The 23581-nt window shown below is 42.6% G+C and overlaps 1 protein-coding gene across 1 annotated transcript in view; it reads left to right on the forward strand.

Annotated features, from left to right (window-relative positions):
* The window catches only part of MYO16 (myosin XVI), a 611926-nt gene that overhangs the window by 398823 nt on the left and 189522 nt on the right, over positions 1–23581 (forward strand). Inside the window, exon 21 of the mRNA XM_047874837.1 lies at positions 21755–21827. Within this exon, the coding sequence (XP_047730793.1) occupies positions 21755–21827 (73 nt within the window). The remainder of the gene's footprint in view (positions 1–21754; positions 21828–23581) is intronic.

Below are 23581 nucleotides of genomic sequence, written 5' to 3' on the forward strand. Positions count from 1 at the left end.
CTGCCAGGGCCTCTTCCTTCACGTCGCAGTGGGGGATGGTGCTCCCGCAGAGCCCAGGAGACTTACAGCCGGTGGAACGTCCCCCCGTGAGAGGAAACCCCAGGACCAGGAGGAAGCATCTCTACTTAACAAGATGTGAGTGCTCATTTAGGAGCTGATCGGCTTGAAAGACCAAAGGCCGATCTGATGCCAGAAGGCACGTAGGCTTTGGGACTCCTGTGCTGAGTGAGCTGGGTCGCTTTTCCTTGGATTTCCCAAAGGATACAGCTGAACCCATCTGTCTTACGGTGTGCCGGGCCTGCGCTCCTGCAGGCCTCAAGGTGTGGTCACTAGATATGCAGGAGGCCCTTACAGTTTACTCATAACTTGCTGCTTGTTCACATTGAGTTGACAATCTTCAACAATGAAAGTGTGATTTTAAAGTAATACAGAATGGTTTCTATAGAAACACTGATAAAGTAGTTACCTTGTATGTGACTTTTCTAGTATTACTTGGCCTCGACTCTACTGCATGTTGTCAGCTGACATCTAGTGACTGATGGAGCCATAGACAAATTCCATGTTGAAACCGCGTGGGCATCCATATGTGGATTCCGATAACTTCGTATGTAGACAATTGGCCACCACCAAGAATACTGGAAACACTGGCCTTCTAGTCCGTTCTCCACTGGCCAGTTTTTTCTCAGCAAATCCGAAGCTGTATTGTCCAGGTCCTTCCTGGGGAAATAGCCCTTCTCCCCAAAGAGAAGTCTTCCCTCGGACACTTTGTTCACTGCAGTCAGACCAACATTGAGGTCTGCTTACTCTTCTCAGGAGTCTTTAAGATGATTTCCAGGGTCTCTTTTCCCCACGGAGGTAGCTTACCTGACTGGGAAACAGCAGTATCCGGCAGCTTGAAGATTCCCCGCTTCCCAAGTGGACTCAATCCCCTGTCTGCCTTGTGATAGCAGATGCGATGTGCAAACACTTGGGGACTGTCATCTCCTATATTCCTGTCCACGAGTCTTCCTGTAGCTCTAAGTAGGTTTCTTTCCGGGCCCCACCCGCTGTGTTCCAGAACATCATCTTATGAACAAAGTTTGTGACATAGAGAGGATTCTGGATACATTTCCTTAATACCTCCCTACTTCCATGATTTATTTTCCCTCATCATTGTAGAAATCCTTCTTCATTTCACGATATTGGTTGGCTATTTTTAGTGTAACGGTCACAAGAGAAAGTCTTGCTCTTAAGTATTTGTTGTTCTTTTACTTAATAAAATTACAAACCTTTTGAAAAAGATACTAGGGAGACATTAAATTTATCTCTGATCAGAAAAGGCAGCATGATGGACCACACTATGTTGGCCACGAGAAAATGTTTCTTCTGTTGTGTCAACATAAGTAGACTTGTCCACAGCTCTTCAAATCTGTGGTATTACTACGTGTCTTGGTGTAACCACTCTAGTAAATAAGTGTTATTTGTGGCGTAATGAAAACATGTGTTCTTATGCCTCACCTTCCCTTAAAGAGTGTGGTCTGAGGACAATGTTTATGACCCTGGGGAACACAGAGGTAGGTCCCAAGGCTGCTCTGCTCCCAAATCACTGTTCTGTGAACTCTTTGTGTCCCCAAATATCCAGTGTTGAGACAGGAATTAAAAGTGTCCCAAGGTGGGAGTCCTCTCTGTGTGGTAGCTGATGGCCTTCTAGGAAGGGAAGGGCTCCCATGGGAGATGTAGTTTCCTGTAGCTGGACAATGGTCATGGTCGACCTTTTCCTGGCTCCTCACAGGTTTCCCCCTGTAGTCCTCAGGGTGTGAGAAGGGTATTTCTTCCTTCTTTCATTGCCCATATGCCACCCGTGCTGGGGAAGCCCCCTCAGGGCAGGCTCACAGCACAGACGATCTAGCCCCGACACTTCCCCAGGTGTGCGTCTTGGGTTTCTCTGGGTCGAAGGTAGAGGAGGGCTTGGGAATGGGACAGCACCTTGAGAAGTCACAAGCATTTTCATTATTCACTTTTTATAATTTGTAAACAAAATACATGCTCTGAACTGCAATGAACTTTTTCTAAAGGATATCATGCGTGTGATTCTAAAATGAGATAAGTTTAAAAAAATAAGTTTAAATAATTTTTGCCACTCCTAAACTTGGACCCGTCTCACAGTGCAACACTTCCATCCCGGCAGTTGAATAGGCAATGTTACATTTAAAATGATCACTTTTCGGGGCGCCTGGGTGGCTCAGTCAGTTGAGCTCAGGTCACGATGTCACAGTCTGTGAGTTCAAGCCCCGTGTTGGGCTTTGTGCTGACAGCTCAGAGCCTGTCTCTTCGGATTCTGTGTCTTCTTCTCTCCCTGCCCCTCCCCTGCTCTCTCTCTCTCTCTCTGTCAAAAATAAATAAACATTAAAAAAATTTTTTTTTGTAACGATCACTTTTCCCTAAAGTGACACCTTCCCCAGAGTTCTGGTGCAAACTTGGCCCCTGCAGAGACCCCCATGGGCCAGGAGGTTCTTGAACCTCAGAGGGGTTGTGGGAACCTTGGGAGAGTCCCCCAAATGTTCCCCAAATTTCACTCACGTTCTTCATGTGTTCTGAGTACAATGGTTTACATTCCTGAGGACACCTGAGAAGTCGAACCTGTGCAGCATTTTCTGTTTCACCATTAAACACACCCTAAGAATAAATAGACTGAAAGTTATAGAAGGTTATCATACGGAGGTTAAGAGACCAACGAGGTAGAGTGAGATCGACCATATGCTTCATTTATTTTTTACTTATTTATTTATTTATTTATTTATTTTTAAATTTTTTTTTCAACGTTTATTTATTTTTGGGACAGAGAGAGACAGAGCATGAACGGGGGAGGGGCAGAGAGAGAGGGAGACACAGAATCGGAAACAGGCTCCAGGCCCTGAGCCATCAGCCCAGAGCCCGACGCGGGGCTCGAACTCACGGACCGCGAGATCGTGATCTGGCTGAAGTCGGACGCTTAACCGACTGCGCCACCCAGGCGCCCCAGTATGCTTCATTTATTTATGAACTTACTTATTGGTTCATCCCTTCGTTCCTTTGTGCACTCATTCATTTCTGTCTGCCTGTTCTGAAATCCACATTTTTTGGGCAGCACGATTTGGCATGCAAATATATGCGGTAAATAAACTTGAGTTTCAAGCATACATATGGAGATTTGGGGGTTTGTACTGAGCCTTTGGTTTCTTAAATATGCTTACACTGTATTACGTTCTTACAATATTTTAGTTGAGCTAAACATAAACATTTAAAAACTTTATGATTAATTACATTCGGCTTCAGTGACTTATAGAAACTTTGGACGAGTTCCCCAAAAGTGTCTTCAGACACCAAAACTGACAGTTCATCTTCCTCATTTTCATCCTGAGTCCTCATGTATCCACACCCGTTCCCCCTGGTTCCTCCAAGAACCTCGGTTGCTGCCCGGGGTTATCTGAGGATAATGAAAGGACGCACACAAAGTTGTCCGTGTGGCACCTGATGTGGCGGGAGTGGCTGCGACTGTAAAATTGTGGCGGGTATGGCTGGAAAGAATGTTCCTGGTTTATGGCAGTCTGTCTGTGGAGAGGGAAGGTTCTGAAGAAGTGCAGATGGGCGGCATGTTGAAAACCTGAGATGCGGTCCAGTCTCTTCCACCGAATTTGGATTTGGTGACCTTGTTTGTTTTGGGGAGTGGCAAGTAGGGGAACTGTGTTGGTCCCTAGAAATAGGGATGTTGCTGTTCACGTACACTCCCGGATGGGAGGGACATTTTCTGTTTGCTCCGTTGTCTTTGCAGTGAGCAATGACAATGGATGTGCCCTGATCAGTTTCCATATTCTGTCCTTTCTGTTTGGACATGCCCATGACTCGCTTGCCCGACTAGTCCAGAGCGCAGTGTGTGGTCCTTGATTATTGCACAGATGAGGTCTACGTGGGCTAGAAACCGTGATATTTCCCACTCAGTTAGGGGGTCCTTGAGGAAAAACTCACGTGGCGGGATGCCAGCTCCTAGCTGTGGACAGGTGAGTAGGCAGTGCCTGGACTATGTTCTGGCTGTGACTTGAGCAGAGAGCTGGTGCTCTCAGGGGTGGGGGGCCCTCTGAGCACCTGGAGACAGGTGGGAGAATGAGGTCAAATTGGAATGAAGACTCCAGGTTTTCAATATGAAAGTGACACTGTCTTTCACGGGAGGTAGGGGGTCACCACCCCAGCAAATGTGTAGAGTCTCTGTCCTTCGATCCGCAGACTAAGATTGATTATGGAAAGAGAAAAGAAGGCTGTTGAAAAGATATCACGTGTGAAATTTCTCACTCTTCAATGCTGCCTCTCCGACCCAGGAAAACTGTAGTGTGGGGTTAAAATAATAGACAGAAGGGCCACCTGGATGGCTCAGTCGGTTGAGCATCTGACTTTGGCTCAGGTCATGATCTCATGGTTCGTGAATTCAAGCCCCACATTGGGCTCTGTGCTGACAGCTTAGAGCCTGGAACCTGCTTTGGATTCTCTCTCTCTCTCTCTCTCTCTCTCTCTCTCTCTGCCCCGCCCCCACTCACAGTCTGTCTGTCTCTCTCAAAAATGAATAAACGTTAAAAATTGTTTAAAATAAATAACAGACAGAAGTGTTAAACAGATACACCAGTGAGAAAGAGAGCCAGACCATTTTAGAGAGGAGTTGAAGTTTTCTTCAGTTCTTTTCTTGTTTTTTTTTTTCTTTTTCTTTTTCTTTTAATTCAACACATCAATTCAGTGATTTGGTTCCTGAAATCATCAGCAGGATGTTTTCTGTATTTGGCCCTGCTTCTGAATGCATATATTCTGATAATAAAGAAAAATCATTTTGCAAGTTAGCATGGAACATCCTAGATATCCAGAAAGATTCCCATCAGCACAGTCACCAAATGGCAACCAGCAGTCTGGCTGGGGTCTTGGCAGGGGACGGCGGTGTCAGCCCGCGTGCCACAGACGATGACTCACTTGCTGAAACGAGAAAACAGAAACACGTCCCGGGGGACATAAATTTCAGGTGCTGTCACCGAGGCAGGTGAACCCACTCCTGTCCAGCATCTGACACCCCTGGAAGGGTTGTGAGTGTCTAAATGAACGTGGAGACTTCGTGGTAGGATTGGAGGAAACAAGTTAATGTTCAAACCTCAGAAAAATTGCCCTCCTTCCTTAGATGAGACTTGCTCTTTTCTCTTAATTAGAACAAATATTTCCTGGAGGGAAAATGGAAGCATAGCTTTGGAGAGCTCTGCAGGCTGGGTTACAAAAGGAACCTGTGTCAGCATTTTGGGTAATGTGTATTTGGTCTGAAGACTGTCTCGCTGAACGGGGGAGGGGGCCTATCTCGACCTTGGTGCTCCGAAATGAAAATACAGCGGATTAACCGGGTCAGCCGGATATGTGGCTTACGTTGATCTGGGAAGTCTCCTCAGTTTTATTCTGCTGTGAATTCAGTTCATATACTAATCATTTTGAATATTTACTTGCACATAGGCACACGTTTGTGGGAGTTCCAAGGATTTTAAGTAGAAAGTAATATTTTTCCCGTTTATATTGGATTATGTAGGCAAGTTTGTTGTGATCACCCATTTATCTCTCCCTGAGGCAATCATGTAGGGCTTAATGTACTTACGAAATGTTATAGTGTCTTTTGTTAGGTCAGAGTTTAGTTTGAGAATCCGGTGAAGGGCATAAACACAGACGTGCACATAGAGTCCCTCACGTAATTTCTGGGGATGAATAGACCAAACCCACCCGAACAAAATCCATGTACCTGGGCTGTAACGCTCTTTAAATTTGTTTATTAATGAATTTAATACTTCTGAACTTATACTATCAGTGTGGTTGATGGTGTCCTGATAGTTCTTGAGGATTTCTAAGTCAAAGTATTTTTGGTAATGATTTTGTGGCTATCTCGAGATGTTTTTTTAATTAAAAAAATTATTGTCAACAGTTTCAGAAAACCTCCGTGATTTTTAACAACATACCCTGACATACCTTCTAGTAGGTGAATAACGATTTTTCAAATAGGGCAGTAAGCATGTTAACCTAGTCTGTGAGATTATATTTGGTAGGTTAGATTTTTAGCTATAACCGAGTATGGGGCAAGGATCTCGTCTGTCAGGGCCAGGAAGTCAGAAAGGTGGTTTATAATGCGCTGGGGGGCCTGATGGTGCTAAGGAGACAGCATCTTTGTGCTGTACTTCCAGCAGCCATTAAAAATATCTTTTGGATTACGGTTCATACCTGGACTGTTTGCACAGATCATCTCTACTTTACCTACCGCCTTATGACTGTGTCAAATCCCGTCTCCAGGCTGTTTGTTTGCCTTCTTGAGGAGGATTTGTCATTACTTATATACCTGCTTCTTGGGTTCCACAGGATGCATAGACCTTAATCCAAATCGGGTGTGTGTGTGTGCGTGTGTGTGTGCGTGTGTGTGTGCGTGTGTGTGTGTGTGTGTGTGTGTGATTATATTGTTCTTAAATTATTTAACCAGAAGGCTCTTCTTTTTTCTTCGAAATGTCAGGTGCAACCTCTGACTTTTTAAAAAGACTTTTAAAAGGCTATGCAATGTGGCCATAACATTTATACACGTTCTTAAGAAAGTACCTTTTGTTTTATCTTTTGCCAAGAAACGAGGCCAGTTTGGGCAGGTTAAGTCTTTGAGCTACAAGTGTGCTGTTTCGTCTTCTCCAAGGTGGCAGCCATTGGGAGTGTCCCTGGGGATGAGAGTGGTCCATCACTGTGACTTGAATATCTCAAAAGGGTGCAACAGCATCATTACCCTGCCAAATGCTACCCACAGATGCGTCGCCTCTGTGTTAGCTGAGGGCTTGCCATCATTCTCTCCAGCTGGAGGCTTTAAGTGGGCTGTGTTTTACTCCTTCCTGAGCCAGATGAGGAGGAAAGATTTTCTTGAAAAGGAGGAACGGGATTTTTCAGAATATCTGTGCTCCATCATCCTCTTAAGTAGGGAGAGAACTTGTACGATTATCTCCTGACTCCAGATTTAAGTGCCTTCTTCTCCTTGGGAACTACCCATGTCGCTGATTGGACAATCTGTAATGATTGTCAACAGTGTGGGGTAGGGCAGGGCTTGGTGACCATCACAAAGCAAAGGGATATTAAAAATAACTTAAATCTTTTTGCTGGTGGGGCGCCTGGGTGGCTCAGTCGGCTGAGCATCTGACAGCTGGTTTCGGCTCAGGTCGTGATGTCATGGTTCATGAGTTGGAGCCCCGTGTGGGGCTCTGGGCTGACAGCTTGGAGCCTATTTGGGATTCTCTCTTTCTCTCTCTGCCCCTCCCCTGCTTGTGTGCTCACTCTCTCAAAATAAGTAAACTTAAAAGTATCTTTTTGCCAAATCACACACATCTTCCCCGTAACACTTAAGGAATAGAGAATTTGAAATCCCCCCCCCCCGTCTTTTTGGGGATGAAATAAGTGAAGTAGCAGTCTAAATGGTAAGCTAAGTGATAGGCAAGTGGAGTAAGAAAAAAATGTCTAGATAGTAAATGCTTTTTCACCGTTATTCTGATAAATTGGTAATTAATTTCCCCAAGAAAACATCTGACCGTATGATGTATTGAACCTCACTTGAAAATCCTAAGTAAAATCTCATTCCCTCATCCCTCTCTCTCTCTCTCTGTCTCATTTGATATGCATTTTATAAATTCTGGTTAAAAGTTCAAAAACGGTCAGAGACATCTGTCCTCAATTAGAGACACAAAACTGGGAACGAAGTGAAACTTGCTTCTGAAGTAAGGATCGAAGGTGTAAATGAATCCAATTAAAAACCAAATATTTACTTATTAGTTTTAATTTTCTCCCTTAACAGTTTATTAAAATGATTATCAAGATTTAAACTCTTTGATGGATAGTACAAATCAAAAAGACATCTGCAAGAGAGATAATCTAAAAATCCAGACCATCGGTTCCTAAGTCATTAAGAGTTGGCAAAATGTTATTTTGTACATGACTTTATCAATTACAATGCACTTAATTCTTTAATAAATGAATTTATATTATTCATTCCCAAATGCCTCATAGAAATACTCAAACACCTGCTGTGCATTTATGGGAAAAAGAAAATAGACTTACCCAGTTTTTTCTTTATCTGTTTAACATATGATATCTGTCTTCATGAAGGGTCTTTTTGTGGAGGTGGGGGGAGATGTACGAATCAGGAAGGGTATGGAGGGTGTGGCCAGGTCAGTCACTCACCTCCTATCTAGAAGGAACACTGCCAACACTCACCACTTCCTCTTCAGACTTTTCACATAGAAGAAGGGAGATTACAAGTAAAAGCTCAAGTTCCTTTTATTTGCCAACAAAGATTCTTTCTTCTTCCTCTTCCGCCCCGGATACAGCAATATCATCAATCCTGGGTAAATTTCCCACAGTTTTTTTTTTTTTTATTTGTTTAGATGTTGTTGTTGCAAATCTGTATAACATTGTGAGACATTAAGAATTGAAGACATGCTGGGGCGCCTGGGTGGTTCAGTTGGTTAAGCGTCCGACTTCAGCTCAGGTCATGATCTCGCGGTTTGTGAGTTCGAGCCCCGTGTCGGGCTCCATGCTGACAGCTTGGAGCCTGGAGCCTGCTTTGGATTCTGTGTCTTCCTCTCTATCTGCCCTTGCCCCGCTCATGTTCTGCCTCTCTCTGTCTCTCAAAAATGAATAAATGTTAAAAAAAAAAAAAAGAAGAAGAAGAAGAAGAAGAAATGCTATCTTGTGCCGGGACGCGGTGGTCTGACTTCAGGCCCCTCCCTGGTAGACAGCCTTTTCCTACCTCAAAGTCCCCTTCCATTTGTTCCTGAAACCCTTAGATTTTCAAAACATCAGGAATTTACTTCTGTTTATATGAAGGATTGATAACATTTTATATTTTTAGTCAATTTTTCCACGATCCCTCCCCCACTTATCCCCAATTATTAGAAATGCTTTTTTTCCCCTCCTGATTTTTAATCTGTTTCACTAAAACTGTATCAATAACATATTGTTTTAATAAGTAAGTCCTCATATAATAACTTTTTATTTTCCTCTCCGTTTTGGTTATCCCTGGATCTTTACGTTTGCATATGAATTTTACAATCACTTTGACTCAGTCCATAAAAAAAAAAATTCTTTGGGGATTTCAACTAGAAATACATTTATAGATTAATATGGGGAGAATTGGTTTGTTTAGATTCTTTTCTGCCATAAATATGATCTTTATTTCTATTTGTTCATGTATTTTTTCTTAAATATCCTTGTATTTTTGTCAATTTCTTGCACATCTTGATTTTTTTCTATGCACTTGTACTTTTTGTTGCCATTTTTCTATTACATTTTAATTTGTTTATTGGGAACTCTCAATCTTGCATTTCATATGTTGATCTTCTATCTAGAAACCCTGCTGACTTTTCTTATTAGTTCTAATAATTTTCCTGTGGAATAGCTTAGTATTTTCTAATGTAAATGATCATAATTACTTTTTTTTCTCTTCTTTGTGTCTTATGTCTTTTATTTCTTCTTCCTTTATTGCATTGGCTAGCACGGCCAGTATAATGTTGATAATTTGTGGCGATAGTGGATATTCTTCTCTTGTTTCCAAATTAATGTAATACCTCTAAATATCTGCCATCAAGTAATCTGCTTACTTAGGATTTCAGAGATAATCTTTCCTAAGTGTTTTCAATATAAAGCTTAATGTAAAGCTTTTTTCCTGTACACATTGAGAGTACTGTGACTCTCTCCTTTTCTTTGCTCATGTAGCAAGCTATGTTGACATATATATATATATATATATATATATATATATATATATATTTTATGTTGAAAAATTCTTCATTTAGAGTGTGAATTCTGTTTGGTCATAATGTCCTAGATTCAATTTTCTAGTGTCTATTAAAGATGTTTACATTTATTTTCACTAGTGAGAAGAGATTCTATTTTTTTTTCCTTCTTATCCAATCCTTTGCTCTCAGGTTTATGTGAAAGAGAAAATTGCGTAGCTTTCTCTGTTTCTCGCCTCTCTAAAACGGTGTGTGCTAAAGGAAGATGGTACGTGCCCTGAATGCCTGGTGAAAGCCTTTCTAAAATCTTTTCGGGTGGTGGAGGGTGGATTGCCTTTTGAACACTAATTATTTTATGATTTTATTTAATTTATTTTTTAACATTTATTTAGTTTTGGGAGACAGAGAGAGACAGAGCATGAACAGGGGAGGGGTGGAGATACGGGAAGATACAGATTCCGAAGCAGGCTCCAGGCTCTGAGCTGTCAGCACAGAGCCCGACGTGGGGCTCGAACTGTGAGATCACCACCTGAGCCAAAGTTGGACGCTTAACCAACTGAACCACTCAGGTGCCCCAACTACTCATTATTTTAAAGTTTATAGGTCTAATCAGATTGTTTTGTTTCTTTTTTAAGTCATTCATATTTTGTAGAAAACTGTCCACTTTAGTTTTAAATGTATTCACCAACTAAATCATAGCTTTGCTTTACAGTCCTTCGATCTCTCCTGTAGCTGTAGTTTGACAACATTGACATTCCTGGTTGTTTATTTATGCCTTTGCCCCAGTATCACTGAGGAATCTTGCTTGAAACCTGCCTCTGAAAATTATTTGTCTTAAAAAATCTTTTTTGTTTTCATTTCTCACGTTAATGTTATTCCTTTTATTAGGTCCTGCAGTTTCATTATATCCCTGTTTTCACTTCCTTTGAATTTTGCTTTTTTTGTTTTTGTTTTTTTTCCCCTACTTCCTAAGTGGAATGTTTGTCTCCTATTTTTCGATGATTTTGTTGACCCTGAGTCTGTAAAGTATCTCCCAAGGACCTAGTGCCTTCCAGACGCTTACCATGTAGCGCTCCCTTTGTTGTTTAGTTCTAAATATTTTGTCTTTATGCTGTTTCAGAGATAAAATAACAAACAGTTTGTCAGAAAAATAAATTTGACACACCATGTTTTTCTCTCCCTTCACCCAAACTGGGAAGTTTTTTCCCCATTAAATAATGAGATTTCTTTGATTCTTATGAATATAGTATGAGTGACTTCTATTTCTGTGTAGACTTATTTAAATCATGGTGCTATCGCCATGACAACCAGAACTACACAATTTAGCAAACTATCTGAGACAAACCTGCTTTCTAAATAATTCTCCTTCTGCTCCGTTTCCTTACCAAAACACCCATATGTATAATGATTTCCTGAAGAGCTAAGAACCTTTTCTCTGTAATTGTACATTTGTTTTTCATTATTTTGGGAGATCCATTTTTTTTTCCAATAGAAGGATCGAGAGGAATGAAAAAGATTAGAGTTTTACCAAAGCAGCATTTATTGTAATGCTCAGACAAAATTTTAAATTGCCACATAATACATACAAAATAATGGTTAAATTTTTACCACCCTTGTTATAAGCATTACCAAATACTATGGACACAATAACGGATACATTTAAATATTAATCATGATCGTGCGATAAATTGTTTGAAGAACAGTGCGGATTATTGAACCAATAAATAACCATGTACTTTTCCCTTAAGTACATGTTTTCAGGAGATGGAAAAAGAGATTTGTCATAACTATGAGAATATGACATTTTTCGTATCAAACAGGGGTTGCTTTTCGTTTTCGGTAACGACCATCATATAAGTTGCAAATATTTTTTGGAGACTCAAACAGATTCAACAAAATGTGTAAGAAACTCGGTGATTTAGAAGGCTAATGAAAAACCTCCCAGCCTTCTCCTTCTCCGGTTCTTTTTTGAGCCCAGTTTGCAGAGGTTAGAGCTTGTATATTTTATCCAAAGGATAAAATTCATCGCGCTGCTGGCCATGCCCACTGTCTTGTTTTACTTCTAACTCGGGAAATGCATTTGGCCTCTTTCCCACCCCTTGATAACCTGTCCTGCTCAATAGAGTTAACCAAATCTGTATTTATTATGCTCCTCTGTGCCTGTCATTTGAGCACAGTGGCTGTTCTGCCAGAATAAATAATGCTGCAGTGCCGTTCAGAAATGAGAGCACAGTGTCCCAATCTGGCTCTTGGTGACCCTGTCTCTCCCTGAAGAAAACACCAGGGAGGAAATGTCAGTACCGCAAGCTTAAAGATTATTTGCCTGTTTCTATTACAATTTTCTAATTGAGGAGGATGTGCTTTTCAACATTTTTGGGTTCTGTCAGCTCCAGGTTTTTCAACTTTTTTTTGCTTCATATACCATCTCATTAAAAATACATTTCCGGGGCGCCTGGGTGGCTCGGTTGGTTGGGTGACCGACTCTGGCTCAGGTCATGATATCACAGTTTATGAGTTTGAGCCCCGCATCGGGCTCTGTGCTGACAGCTTGGAGCCTGGAGCCTACTTCAGATTCTATGTCTCACCCTCTTTCTACCCCTCCCCTGCTCACGCTCTGTGTCTCTCTGTCTCTCAATAACAAATAAACGTTAAAAAAAATTAAAAATACATTTCTAAGCCTGGCTACTGTGCAGATGTTAATACGTGATAAAGGTGTACTTATAAGAAAAAGATGCAATTATCGTGGTTATCATTTATTAGACATTACCTATAAATGAGCTGGGCTTTGTGCCAAGGATTACTGAAGTTAATATTGACATTAGCCATGAGGTGAGTATTGTGGACTCCCTGTTTTAAATAAAGAAACTGGAATTCAGGTTTAGTAAGGGGCCTGTTTTAAATAAAGAAACTGGAATTCAGGTTTAGTAAGGGGCCTTAGTCACACAGTCTGGCAATGATGGATTTCACATACGAACCCCAAGTATGTTGGGATCGAAACCCAAGTTTTCCCCCAAACACCTCCCACATTGAAGACTGCCAGAAGAATGATAAGAAAGCATAGTTTTAAAACTAAAATTTTAAATTAACCTTTTCAAATATAGATGGTGTCTTCATTTCCCATAAAATCGTTATGTAAAGTTTCAGATATTTTTATATGGACATGACCCCGAGAGCAAGGTTGTTCTCTGCTTTTTTTTGTAGGTGGACTTCTGACATCTTGAACAGGGCTTTGCAAAACTAAGTGTTCTGTATATATTCACTGAAAAGGTGACTGAACTAAAAAATGAATTAGTTAGAAGCCCTTCTCAAGAGAAGAGGCTTTGGTAGATTGAGTGGTCCCAGTCCTTCTGGGAATATAGTAGGACTTTCAACACTTCTCTTATCGAGAGTTAAGTCTATTTCCCCTCTCTTTGAACTTGAGCTGCACTTGTGACTTGCTCCAGCCAAGACAATACAGCAAAGGGGAGCCTGGTGGCTCAGTCGGTTGAGTGTCCGACTTCGGCTCAGGTCACGATCTTGTGGTTGATGAGTTCAAGCCCCGCGACGGACTCTGTGCTGACAGCCCTTCGACAGACTCTGTGCTGACAGGCAGTCCAAAGCCTGCTTTGGATTCTGTGTCTCCCTCTCTCTTTGCCCCTCCCCTGCTCATGTTCTGTCTCTTTCTGTCTCAAGAATAAATACAAACATTAAAAAAAAATTTAAAACTGGGGCACCTGGGTGGCTCAGTCGGTTGGGTGTCCGACTTCGGCTCAGGTCATGATCTCACGGCTCGTGGGTTGGAGCCCCACATCAGGTTCTGTGCCGACAGCTCAGAGCCAGGAGCCTGCTTTCGATTCTGTGTCTCCCTCTCTCTCTGCTCCTCCCCCATTCATGCTCCATCTCTCTCAAAAATAAATAAATGTCAAAAAAATTTTGAAAAAATTAAAAAAAAAGAATACAGCAAAGATAACTATATGCCAATTCTGAGCCCTTATGTAGATCTGTTTTCTCAGATCCCTGTCACTGCTATGTGCCTACGTCTGGGGGCTTGCTTGTGGAAAATAAGAAATAGTCTGTTAGCCAGCCAGTCCCCAGCCAACCTCAGGCCCTCGGGTGAGATCAGCCTCAACCTGCTGGCAGGGCGAGGGGTCATAATAAATACTTAATGTTTTCGTTTACTGAGTTTTGGGACAGGCGGTTATCCAGGAACAGCTGCTTGCTACAAATCACTGTCTACTCAATTTAAATTTCACAGCACCTACTTTGAGCCACAGATTGTATTTGATTCATTCGAAGGCGATTGTTGGAAAGACAGCTATCTTAGGGATGATGTGACAGATGCTGACATACCTCCCCACTTCCCAGTGTTCCCAAACGCTTGGTTCCCTCATCTGGGTACCCAAATCCCAAACCTTGGGGTGAGGAAGACTTAGGTTCCTCAAAACTTCCTATTAAATTTCCCAGAAACATCCAGATGTGCTCTTTAAAACCTTAAGTATCCAGCTCTCATAAACAGGAGGGCATGGGTGCAAAGAGAATCACTCTTAAGGGAGAAAAGGAGCTCTGTTAAAAGAGCACGATCATTTTGCGGTATATGCGTGTATCAGATCAGCACGTGGGACCATTAAAGGTGCAGTGCTGTGTGTCAGTTACATCTCGGTGAACCAGCGGAAAACAGGAAAGCGCGGAAAGGAGAAAATGGAACATCGCTTTTTCCTGTGGTCTGTAGCCAGTGGATTGAAGTGTTACGTTGAGTACAGTAATTTTATCTTTTATCTGGGTTTTAATTTTTTTTTAAAGTGTTAAAGGAAGCAAGAGACCAGGATTTCTATTCTGAGCCTGACACTTAACTTTAAAGAAAGCTCTAGTAAGACAGTTATGCCTTGTGAAACTTAATTGTGTCAGTCCCCAAAATTGTAAGGTTCATATTCCATTTGCCTGTAGATGGAGGCTTGGCGTTTGCAAGCCTCTGGCTTGTTTTTGGTTTCAAGACCTCTGAGTCTGTGATTCCCAGTCAGGGTGAGTTGGCAAACAACAGTTACACCCAAATATTTGGTAGCTCTTAAAATATGTTTTGCTGGATAGATTGCAGCCATCCGTGAGTTGCAGGACCTCGGGACACATCGTTTCCTGATTGGGGTGGCTAAAGTCAAAATGATTTTATGTCACATGTTATTTGATTTTTGTTTTGACAATTTAAAAAAAAAAAACACTTTTCCATGGATAGCCCTGTATAGATGGCCTATGTAATAGTTGCACTTTTATTAAAACTGTGTGTGTCTCAAGACCAAAGACTACATCACAACAATTCTAATTACCTAATTTGTGATGATCTAAACTGGTTTGAAGGATGGAAACAGGCATCAGATACACCGTTGGCTTGTTTTCTCCATTCTGCCTCTCTCCTTCCTCCTCCATCTCCTTGCATCTTCTGTCTCCACCTGAGCCTTACTTAGATCAGAACCACAGAAAGAACCAGGAAATTGGCACTAGGACAGTGTCCGAGAAGCTCATAAAACAAATACAATTTTTCAAGAAAGGGTTGTTTTTGTTTTTGTTTTTGTTTTTATGGTCAAGAAAGAGTTACCCATTCTCTTGGGGAGGCAGAGAGCACAGCGAGCTGGAGAGCTCTGAACTCGAGCTAAGAGCGTGCAGGTTCAGATGGCCACAGGACAGAGGACACACTGGAGAATCTCCTCAATGGCCCATGTAAGAAACGGAGGGAGCCCTAGAGCCCGAAGCTACCTGCCTTCACAGACACCGATCTTCGGCAGGTGTTAGTATGCAAAGAAGTCACCGTGGTCTCAAATTGAGGCTGACCTCTCCCGGCTCACTGTTCCACAGATTCGCTGCAAGCTGCTTGGGGATGGGCACCACCAAGTCCTCTACTCTGAGCTGTTGACGCGCTGAAGGACGCGGCGAGGCTTCCCTGTACTTGTCACTTACAGATTGAAATCGTCAAGAAATATCCAGGCTTTTCCTTCCATCTGCAAAGCGGTGTTCGGGAGTCCCTTCTCACCTCTCCTAGTTAATGCTTTCCAGCTGTGAGTTGTAGCTTTCGCTGAGAGGGAGGGTTTAAGTGATCTTTTATTATTTCTGCTCTTCTTATATGTGGGGAGGGTTCCTTTCCCAGCTCCTGTAGGCCAGAATCAGGCTGGGTTCTAGGACCAGCAGCTGGCAGTCGATTTCCGCGGTAATTCACAGGGCTAGTCTGGGAGGCGGGGCTAGTCTTGGACAGCCTGGGTTCAAGTCCTGGGTCTGTCTAATCCTGATGGGTGCCGTTGGGTAACTTAGACCTTCACTGTCCTCTCAGTATTCTTTTCTGTAGAATGGGGTGATCACTGTACTTACCTCACAGGCTAGTCGTTAAGGCCAAATGAAATAAAGCATTTTAAATGTTTTAACGGTGCTTGACAAACACGACTCCATAAAACGGTAGCTCAGATTTTTACTCCCAGCCCAAGATTTTCTTGTATATCCAGGCTAATTAACTGCCATTTTCATCTCAAGAGGTCTCAGCTTTTGACTCCCTAACTTCTCTTTCTAGTGGAAGGAGTGCAAAGAAGGACTGGAACCATGTAGGCGTGCGTGATACCCGTGGGCTAGTAGGCGGCAGACAGCTGCTTTGGTGACAGTGTCCCCACCCATCACCCGGCTCCAGTTCAGCTTGTCAGCAACTGCACACTCTTTCCCTAATTTCTGACATGTTTTCAGAAAACAATAAACCTCATGTACTTTGCTTCGGTCAAAGAATAAAAAGGAGGGACTCCCCAAAGCAAGCACCCCGGAGTCCCACCCTTGCCTCCTGGCACAGATGAGCGAACACCTTGCGAGATTCAGATAGGCTGCAGGACTAGTGAGTGGTCTCCACAACGAGGCACCTTGTGGGTTAGGTTAACTAAATTCTCCAGCATTTGGGTGGTAGACTTGGGGAAGGCCAGATCGTGGCCCAACATCTTCAGGAACTTCGCACCCATCACCTCCGTGTAAGTGCATCTGATCCCCAGGGTGGGGTGTCTGGACAGGCGGATTGCTCTAGTCTGCAGTGATTCTAGATTCCAGTCTTCCCCCTCTCCATCTGGGGTCCAATAGGTCAATGATCAGCTAAAGAGACTGATTCAGTTCCGGCTGCATCTAAGGGTTTTGCATCAGACAGGATTGAGCTGTTTCCTAAAATGGCTAAATACCTAAGATCACTCTGTAGTTAACCTTTCAAGGGATGATCGAGGACAACACCTGACTTGTGCAAACCACTGGACCTCTCTGCCCAAATAAACTTAGTTCATCCATGTTTCAGGGCAGACATTTTCTTGAATCCGGACCTTCCTCCCTTCCTATTCTTGCACACGTGAAAGGCAAGAACAAAACCAGACAATTGCCTTGGCGTTTGATGTCACCTCTGATATAAAAGGGATTGTATTTTACTAATAAGTTACTGCAAGCGAGGCAGTTTTGTTAACCGTAGGGAAAGCCTTCAGTAGAATCCTAAGGCTGAATGTGAAGAGACCATCTCATTAATATGTTAATTCTGCCTGTGGGATCGAATCCTGGTGGATCAGATGACCTCTGTCTGCTCCTCCCGGCTAGAAATAGGATGTTGGGTTAAATGCCTGTGTAATATGAGTCAAGATATCAATAAGAAAAATGACAGTAATGCTGACTGCCACGCGGCGTGGGCACTTTGCTGGCTACAAGTTCTTGTGACCTTTCTGCCTGCGTTGCTATTGCAGTAACAGACCCATATTTCATTCAATCATAAAGGTTGAAATAGATTTTTGAAAAAAAAATGAACACATTAGGTCTGTCAGTAGTTGCAAAATGGATCCTTAAGATGCATTAATTCCCCCGCCCCGAGTTGGGTTTTTTTCTTCCTTCCTATCTTTTTCTTTCATAATGTTTTTCTTTTGCAGCCAAATTTAGTTTGGAATCCAGTATCTATGAAGTATGGGGAAAAACCCTATAGAAGGAGTGCTCTTTCAACCACATCTATGCTACTCTAAGTTGCGAATTAATCATCTACCGACCCGAAGCTGAATTGGAATCTCTAACACATTTTGCTCGCCCAAACACACCTGGGTGGCCCCCACATCCTTCCTCTGCATGCCAACAGAAAGTCACCTTCCCTATGAGAAGGGGAAGGGCATAGGTGGTGACATCGGGTCACTGATAGCTCTCTCCCTTTTTCCCAGTCTCCCTCAACACCATGCACTATAAATATGGTACCGCTGTTGCCCAAGCCAGCGGGGAATCGGGCAAGGAGTCAAGGCCTGAGTGGGAGATTCTGGTATAAGTTGGCATGAAATATCCACACAAGAGACCAACACGTGGCCTTCAGAGCACAGCCCTGCTCTCTCTCCCCGACCCCGGGCTCCCTGCTGCTTCTCCCCATCCTGGGAAGCCAGATGCCCTTCTCTGCCCTCACTGTTGGGCTCCACCCCTCTCTCTGCCCTGAGGTAATTGTTCTTTCCTCCACCAACTCATAAAATGCCCAAAATGTGTTCCATCAGATATATATTTTTAATAAAAGTTGATGATGATGAGGAATCTAATATCCAGTATAGAACATTCTATTTATTTATTTTAGTTTATTTATTTTGAGAGAGAGAGAGAGAGTGGAGGAGGGGCAGAGAAAGAGAGGGAAAATGAGAGAATCCCAAGCAGGCTCCGTGCTGTCAGCACAGAGCCCAACGCAAGGCTTGAACTCGTGAACCGTGAGATCATGACCTGAGCTGAAATCAAAACGTGGGATCTTAACCAACGGAGCCCCCCAGGCGCCCCCAGTAAACATTTTAAAATTAAGACATCACCTGTAGGCCTATCAGTGAAGACATCTATTGCTAACAGGTGCTTTACTTGTGTTGTGCCACAGATTTACTTTTTAACATGGGTGAAATTATACTACGATGTGCTCAGTATACAAATGGTATAAATTCTGTTTCCAGCTTAGGTTTTTTTTTTTTAGTTTTAGTTTTAGTTTTATAGCTTATTGCTGTTCAAGAACATTTCCCGTGTTTTTACAGTGTCTTTGTAAACATCAAATATTAACTGGTCATAAAAATATAGTATTTCAGTATAAAAACCTTAGAAAATGCAGAACAATAAAAAGAAGTAAACAAAAGCATCTCCATTTCTCGTCTTGGGCTGAAGAGGTCATAGGTCTTCTGAATATATAATTGGCCTTATTCTTTATGTAGAACTTACATAGTGCTTTCTATTAACTTGATAGATTCACCAAATTAACCCATGAGAAGATGCATGCTATTTAACTAATCATGTCTCTATGTGGGGTCTTTGTTACTTCTTTTCGTTGTTGTTACTATAATGAAGATAATGGTGGACACCCTTGTTTGTAGGTCTTTAGTTGCATTTCTGATAATCATCTGAGTATAGGCTCCTGTCTATGGAAATCCTGGTTCGAATGATACGAGGGTGCCAAAGCTTTATGCCACATAACCAATTGTTATTTAAGACTCTACCAATTTAAGCTCCCAGCAAAAGTGTGTGGGAATATCGTTCTCATCCTAATTTTGAAAATTTTATTTCTTTTGTAATTGTAATGAGATTGACATTTGTGATCTACCTATTAGCCCTTTATGTTTCTTCTGTGAGCCCTCCTGTTCATTTTTATAGCAGGTGGAAATGTTTTTTTTTTCTTTTTAACTTTATTTATTTTGAGAGAGAGTGAGAGCATACACAAGCACAAGCAGGGAAGGGGCAAAGAGAGAGGGAGAGAGAGAATCCCAGGCAGGCTCAGTGGCATCAATGCAGAGCCTGACACAGGGCTCAAACTCACAAACTGTGAGATCATGACCTGAGCCGAGATCAAGAGTCGGACACTCAACCGACTGAGCCACCCAGGCACCCCGAAGTGTTTTTTTAAAAGCAACTTGCAGTGATTAGAGACGCACTGTCTACAGGCTCTTGTCCTAGGATTTTATTGACAATTGTAACAACCATCTGGGTGGACAGATAATACTCGCTGCCTTAGTTTCATAGATGATGAGCCTGTGGCACAGAAAATTCTAGTAACTTGCCTACAGTTGTCCAACTAAAAAGTGTCTCAACCAGGATTCCTACCCAAGGCTGAACATCTCCAAAACTGGCAAGCTTTGTCACCCTTGTCACCCAGCGCCTACAATGGAAACAGTGCAGCTCATTATGTGAAACGTGTGCACACACACACACACACACACACACACACACCCTAACACAGCAGCTCATCTTACACCTCAGCACCACCACCACTGAGTGAGCATCACCCCGGTGTCCCCCTGTCACACTGTAAAGTCATCAGGGTGGAAGGAGGCAAGATGACGTGTGACTGGACACGTGGGTCAACCAATCAGGAAAAAAAAATCTATGAAGATAAATGAGAAAACACGTTTTAAAATAACACTTTCCTCTAATCATTTTTAATTTTATTTCTACAAATACAAAAGAATCTGGTCTTTGTGTCATCGTCCTTTTAACCATTTTCTTTTGATTTCTCTCAGAACCGAAAGCAGAAAAAACGATCACCTTTGTTTACTGCACATTTTCAGAGCTTCTTGCTCTAACGTTTATCTCTCTAATCCAGGTAAAGTTTATCTGGACACACAGGGTGAGGTACAAAGCCAACTATTTTTCCCTCTGGAAAGTTAAATCAGTGACCTGGTTACATCCATTTAATGACTGTCTCTTTCCCTCGCTGCTTTATATTCTCTGCTGTGTGAAATTTGTGTTAAGGCTTTTAAAATACTGTCTTTCCTGCTTACGAAGCTCATATTGGTACCATCTACAAGAACTAATCCTAGAGACAAGATATCATAGAATCATTACTCTGTGACAAGATATCAGAGAATCATTACCTTGCCTTTTTATGAGAAATTGGTCATTTAAGTGACATCTTACAGACCCTAAAGCATGACGGTTCTGCACTGATTGTGCAAACAAAATACAGGCACAAAAAGAAAGTTATTTTCCAGTTGTGCGGTTTGGACCAGTCAAGTGGACAGAAAACAACACCAGCGTGTGTATCAACTAAGGTGGTTGAAGGTGCATCAACTAAGGGATTGAAACAATCCACGATGATCAAATATCACAGCCATTGGCAGAGAATCAGGACAGCGGTCCTCCTGATGATATTCCAGAGCAGGGCAGTGGGAAGGCTGGGTATGTGCCCGCCTGCTGACCCGCATTCCAGAATCACCCGGGGCTTTCTGTGTAAGAAGCCACCTCATGCCCTGTCCCGTGGTGCCCCCACTCCCCGCAGAGTCCAGGATGTCGGGGCTCCTACCACCCCTAGGTTCTCCTCCCCGCTTTCTTCACTCACATGAGGTTCCTCATCTGTGGCTGGACCTTCCAAGATGCCAGCAAACTCCAGGAGAGAGAGTTTTCACCGAAAACAGCAGTATCGTAAGGTGCTCATGCCGCTTTCTTCCAGTTGTACGCCCACGGATCATCTCCTTTGTTCTTCTTTGTTTATGAGGACTTCTTTAGGAAGGTCGCTCTGTACTTTTTGACGTGGCACAGTTCGGTCTATCAGAGAAGGTGCCCACAGCTTCATCGTGGCTTGTACCGCATTGACACGTGATGAAGAAAGAAACTGTGGGACTTACTGCTCGTGTGGTCTAACAAGAGACAAGGAGGAGAAGGAGGAGCTGCTGAGGGCACGTCGGCAGGTTGACTTCCTTTCCAGGGAAAGCGCGTGCAGTTGAAGTAGAGACACAAAGACTGTTTCAGAGGAGCAAATACGGGGCCACCCATATACCGTCGCATCCTAAGCTTAGAAATCAGTGTGTGGTACTCCTGTATCTGTGTTTAAATTAAAGCCTTAAAAGAACACTTTTCTTTTTCGGAGCTTTTGTATGAGACTCTGAGATAATTGTTGGCTGTTTTTAGTTCTACTGGAAGGTGATATGCAAAGTGTCCCGATGTCTCTGACCTGGAGGGGGGATGGGGCCAGGGGTCACGTAAGGGCTCTACGTGTGCTTGGTCACTGATTCGCTGTTTCCTTTCAGCACACAGACGTTGGATATTGGAATATTGGACATCTTTGGTTTTGAAGAATTTCAAAAGAATGAATTTGAACAAGTAAGTGCATTTCTTTTGAAACTTTATCACTTTCATGTGTTTTTTTTTTCAGCTAATAAATTGACTCCTTTATTCAGTAGAGACTATCTGCATGATTGCTTGCAAATACAGAATTAAAATAAGACCTTTGCTATCCCGTTTTAAAATTTGTATCCCTAGTTCATGGGCGTGTCCATCCTCTTTACGTGGCCTGTAAACAACGGGCATATTTTTTTTTTTAAACTGAAGTACTTGTTTTAAAAGACAGTGTTGAGCTGAGTTGTGCTTATAGAGATGTTGTTTCAACAAGGTTTGAGAGACAGAGGGTGTCGCTTTGTGGAATCAAGGCAAAGGTCTTCAAAAACCTTGGCCAAAAATCAAAATGGAAATACTCCATCATGCTAAATACTGTTACTTGTAGGTTCGGCTCTGTGTGACATTCATACATATGCCTGTCAGAAACTCGTAAAAAAAAAAAAAATGAAACAGATTAAAGAGGCACTGATTGTTTTTAATCCACTTACAATTTAGGGCACTTTCAAAAGTACTAGTGTCTTTTCTTGTTTTTTAAGTATCTCCTTAGTAATGTATGATTCATGAAATCAAAGTAAGCATATCTAAACTTTAGTTGTTAAAGAAGAGAGTAGAAAGAGAACTTGTCCAGGGCAGCAGAGAAGGAGAGATAAACCAATAAGGAGGTATTGGTGGAAAGAGAGAAAACCAGGCTGTGCTACATCATGGGAAGAATCACAAGTGGGCCGTGTTTAGGGAGAGCTTTGAATATTATGTCATTTGTTCAGGTTTCTTTAAGTTTATTTATTTATTTATTTAGAGAGAGAGTGCATGAGTCAGGGAGGGACAGAGAGAGGGAGAGAATCCCAAGCAGGCTCCGCACTGTCAGCATAGAACCCCATTCGGGGCTCAAACTCACGAACCCTGAGATCACGACCTGAGCCGAAACCGAGAGTCAGACGCTCAACTGACTGAGCCACCCAGGTGCCCCTGGGTTTATTTTCTCAAGGCAGATGATGTGGTGGTTAATGACACCAGATGTGAATTTGAAACCCCATTCTGTGAGCTGTCTTGGTCAAGAGGAAGAAATCTATAACGAACCTTGGTCTCCTTTACAAAAGACTTACAGAGCTGTGGGGTTTAAGCTGGTTACTGGCATAGAGGTTCTGGCATCATTCTTCTAACTCATGTCCATGTGTAAGAAATAGCGGAGGGCCACTGTTACTGTTGTAAATGGGAACACTTGAAAACCTTTTAAAATTCAGCCTTTTTCCCCCCCCCGAAACACTGGTGCGGCATCTTGTGAATAGAGACTAAATCATGTTGACTCACGTAATCCAGGGTGAGTCACCATGAATCATATTCTTTACAAAACTTCACAAAAGTCTGCTATGAAATAAGACCATAGACTTCTTGTCCTTTCGGACTTCTGTATCCACGGCTAAGCAGGGAGAGGGGGACTGTGGTTTTATTTATTCGTCACTCACTGTAAGGAGACTAGCGATGCACAGGGGAACAGGGCAGTTGAAGGACTGACTGGTAAGATCGTGGGTCCGCAGGCCATGACTGGGATGCATCTCTCAACACGAGTAGTTGACCGCAGTCTGGAGGTGGTATTGATTCTCGACGTTTTTGCCTTAGAAAACATGCAAGCTGCCACGTCCCTTAATGACACTCCCTGGTTTCTCCACCTCCTGGTAAGCAACATGCAGAAACCACAGGTGGGGTGGTGTCCTCTCACAGTCTCTGTGGGGCCACACTCC

Source organism: Prionailurus viverrinus, chromosome A1 (assembly GCF_022837055.1).
Source record: "Prionailurus viverrinus isolate Anna chromosome A1, UM_Priviv_1.0, whole genome shotgun sequence".
NCBI lineage: Eukaryota > Metazoa > Chordata > Mammalia > Carnivora > Felidae > Prionailurus > Prionailurus viverrinus.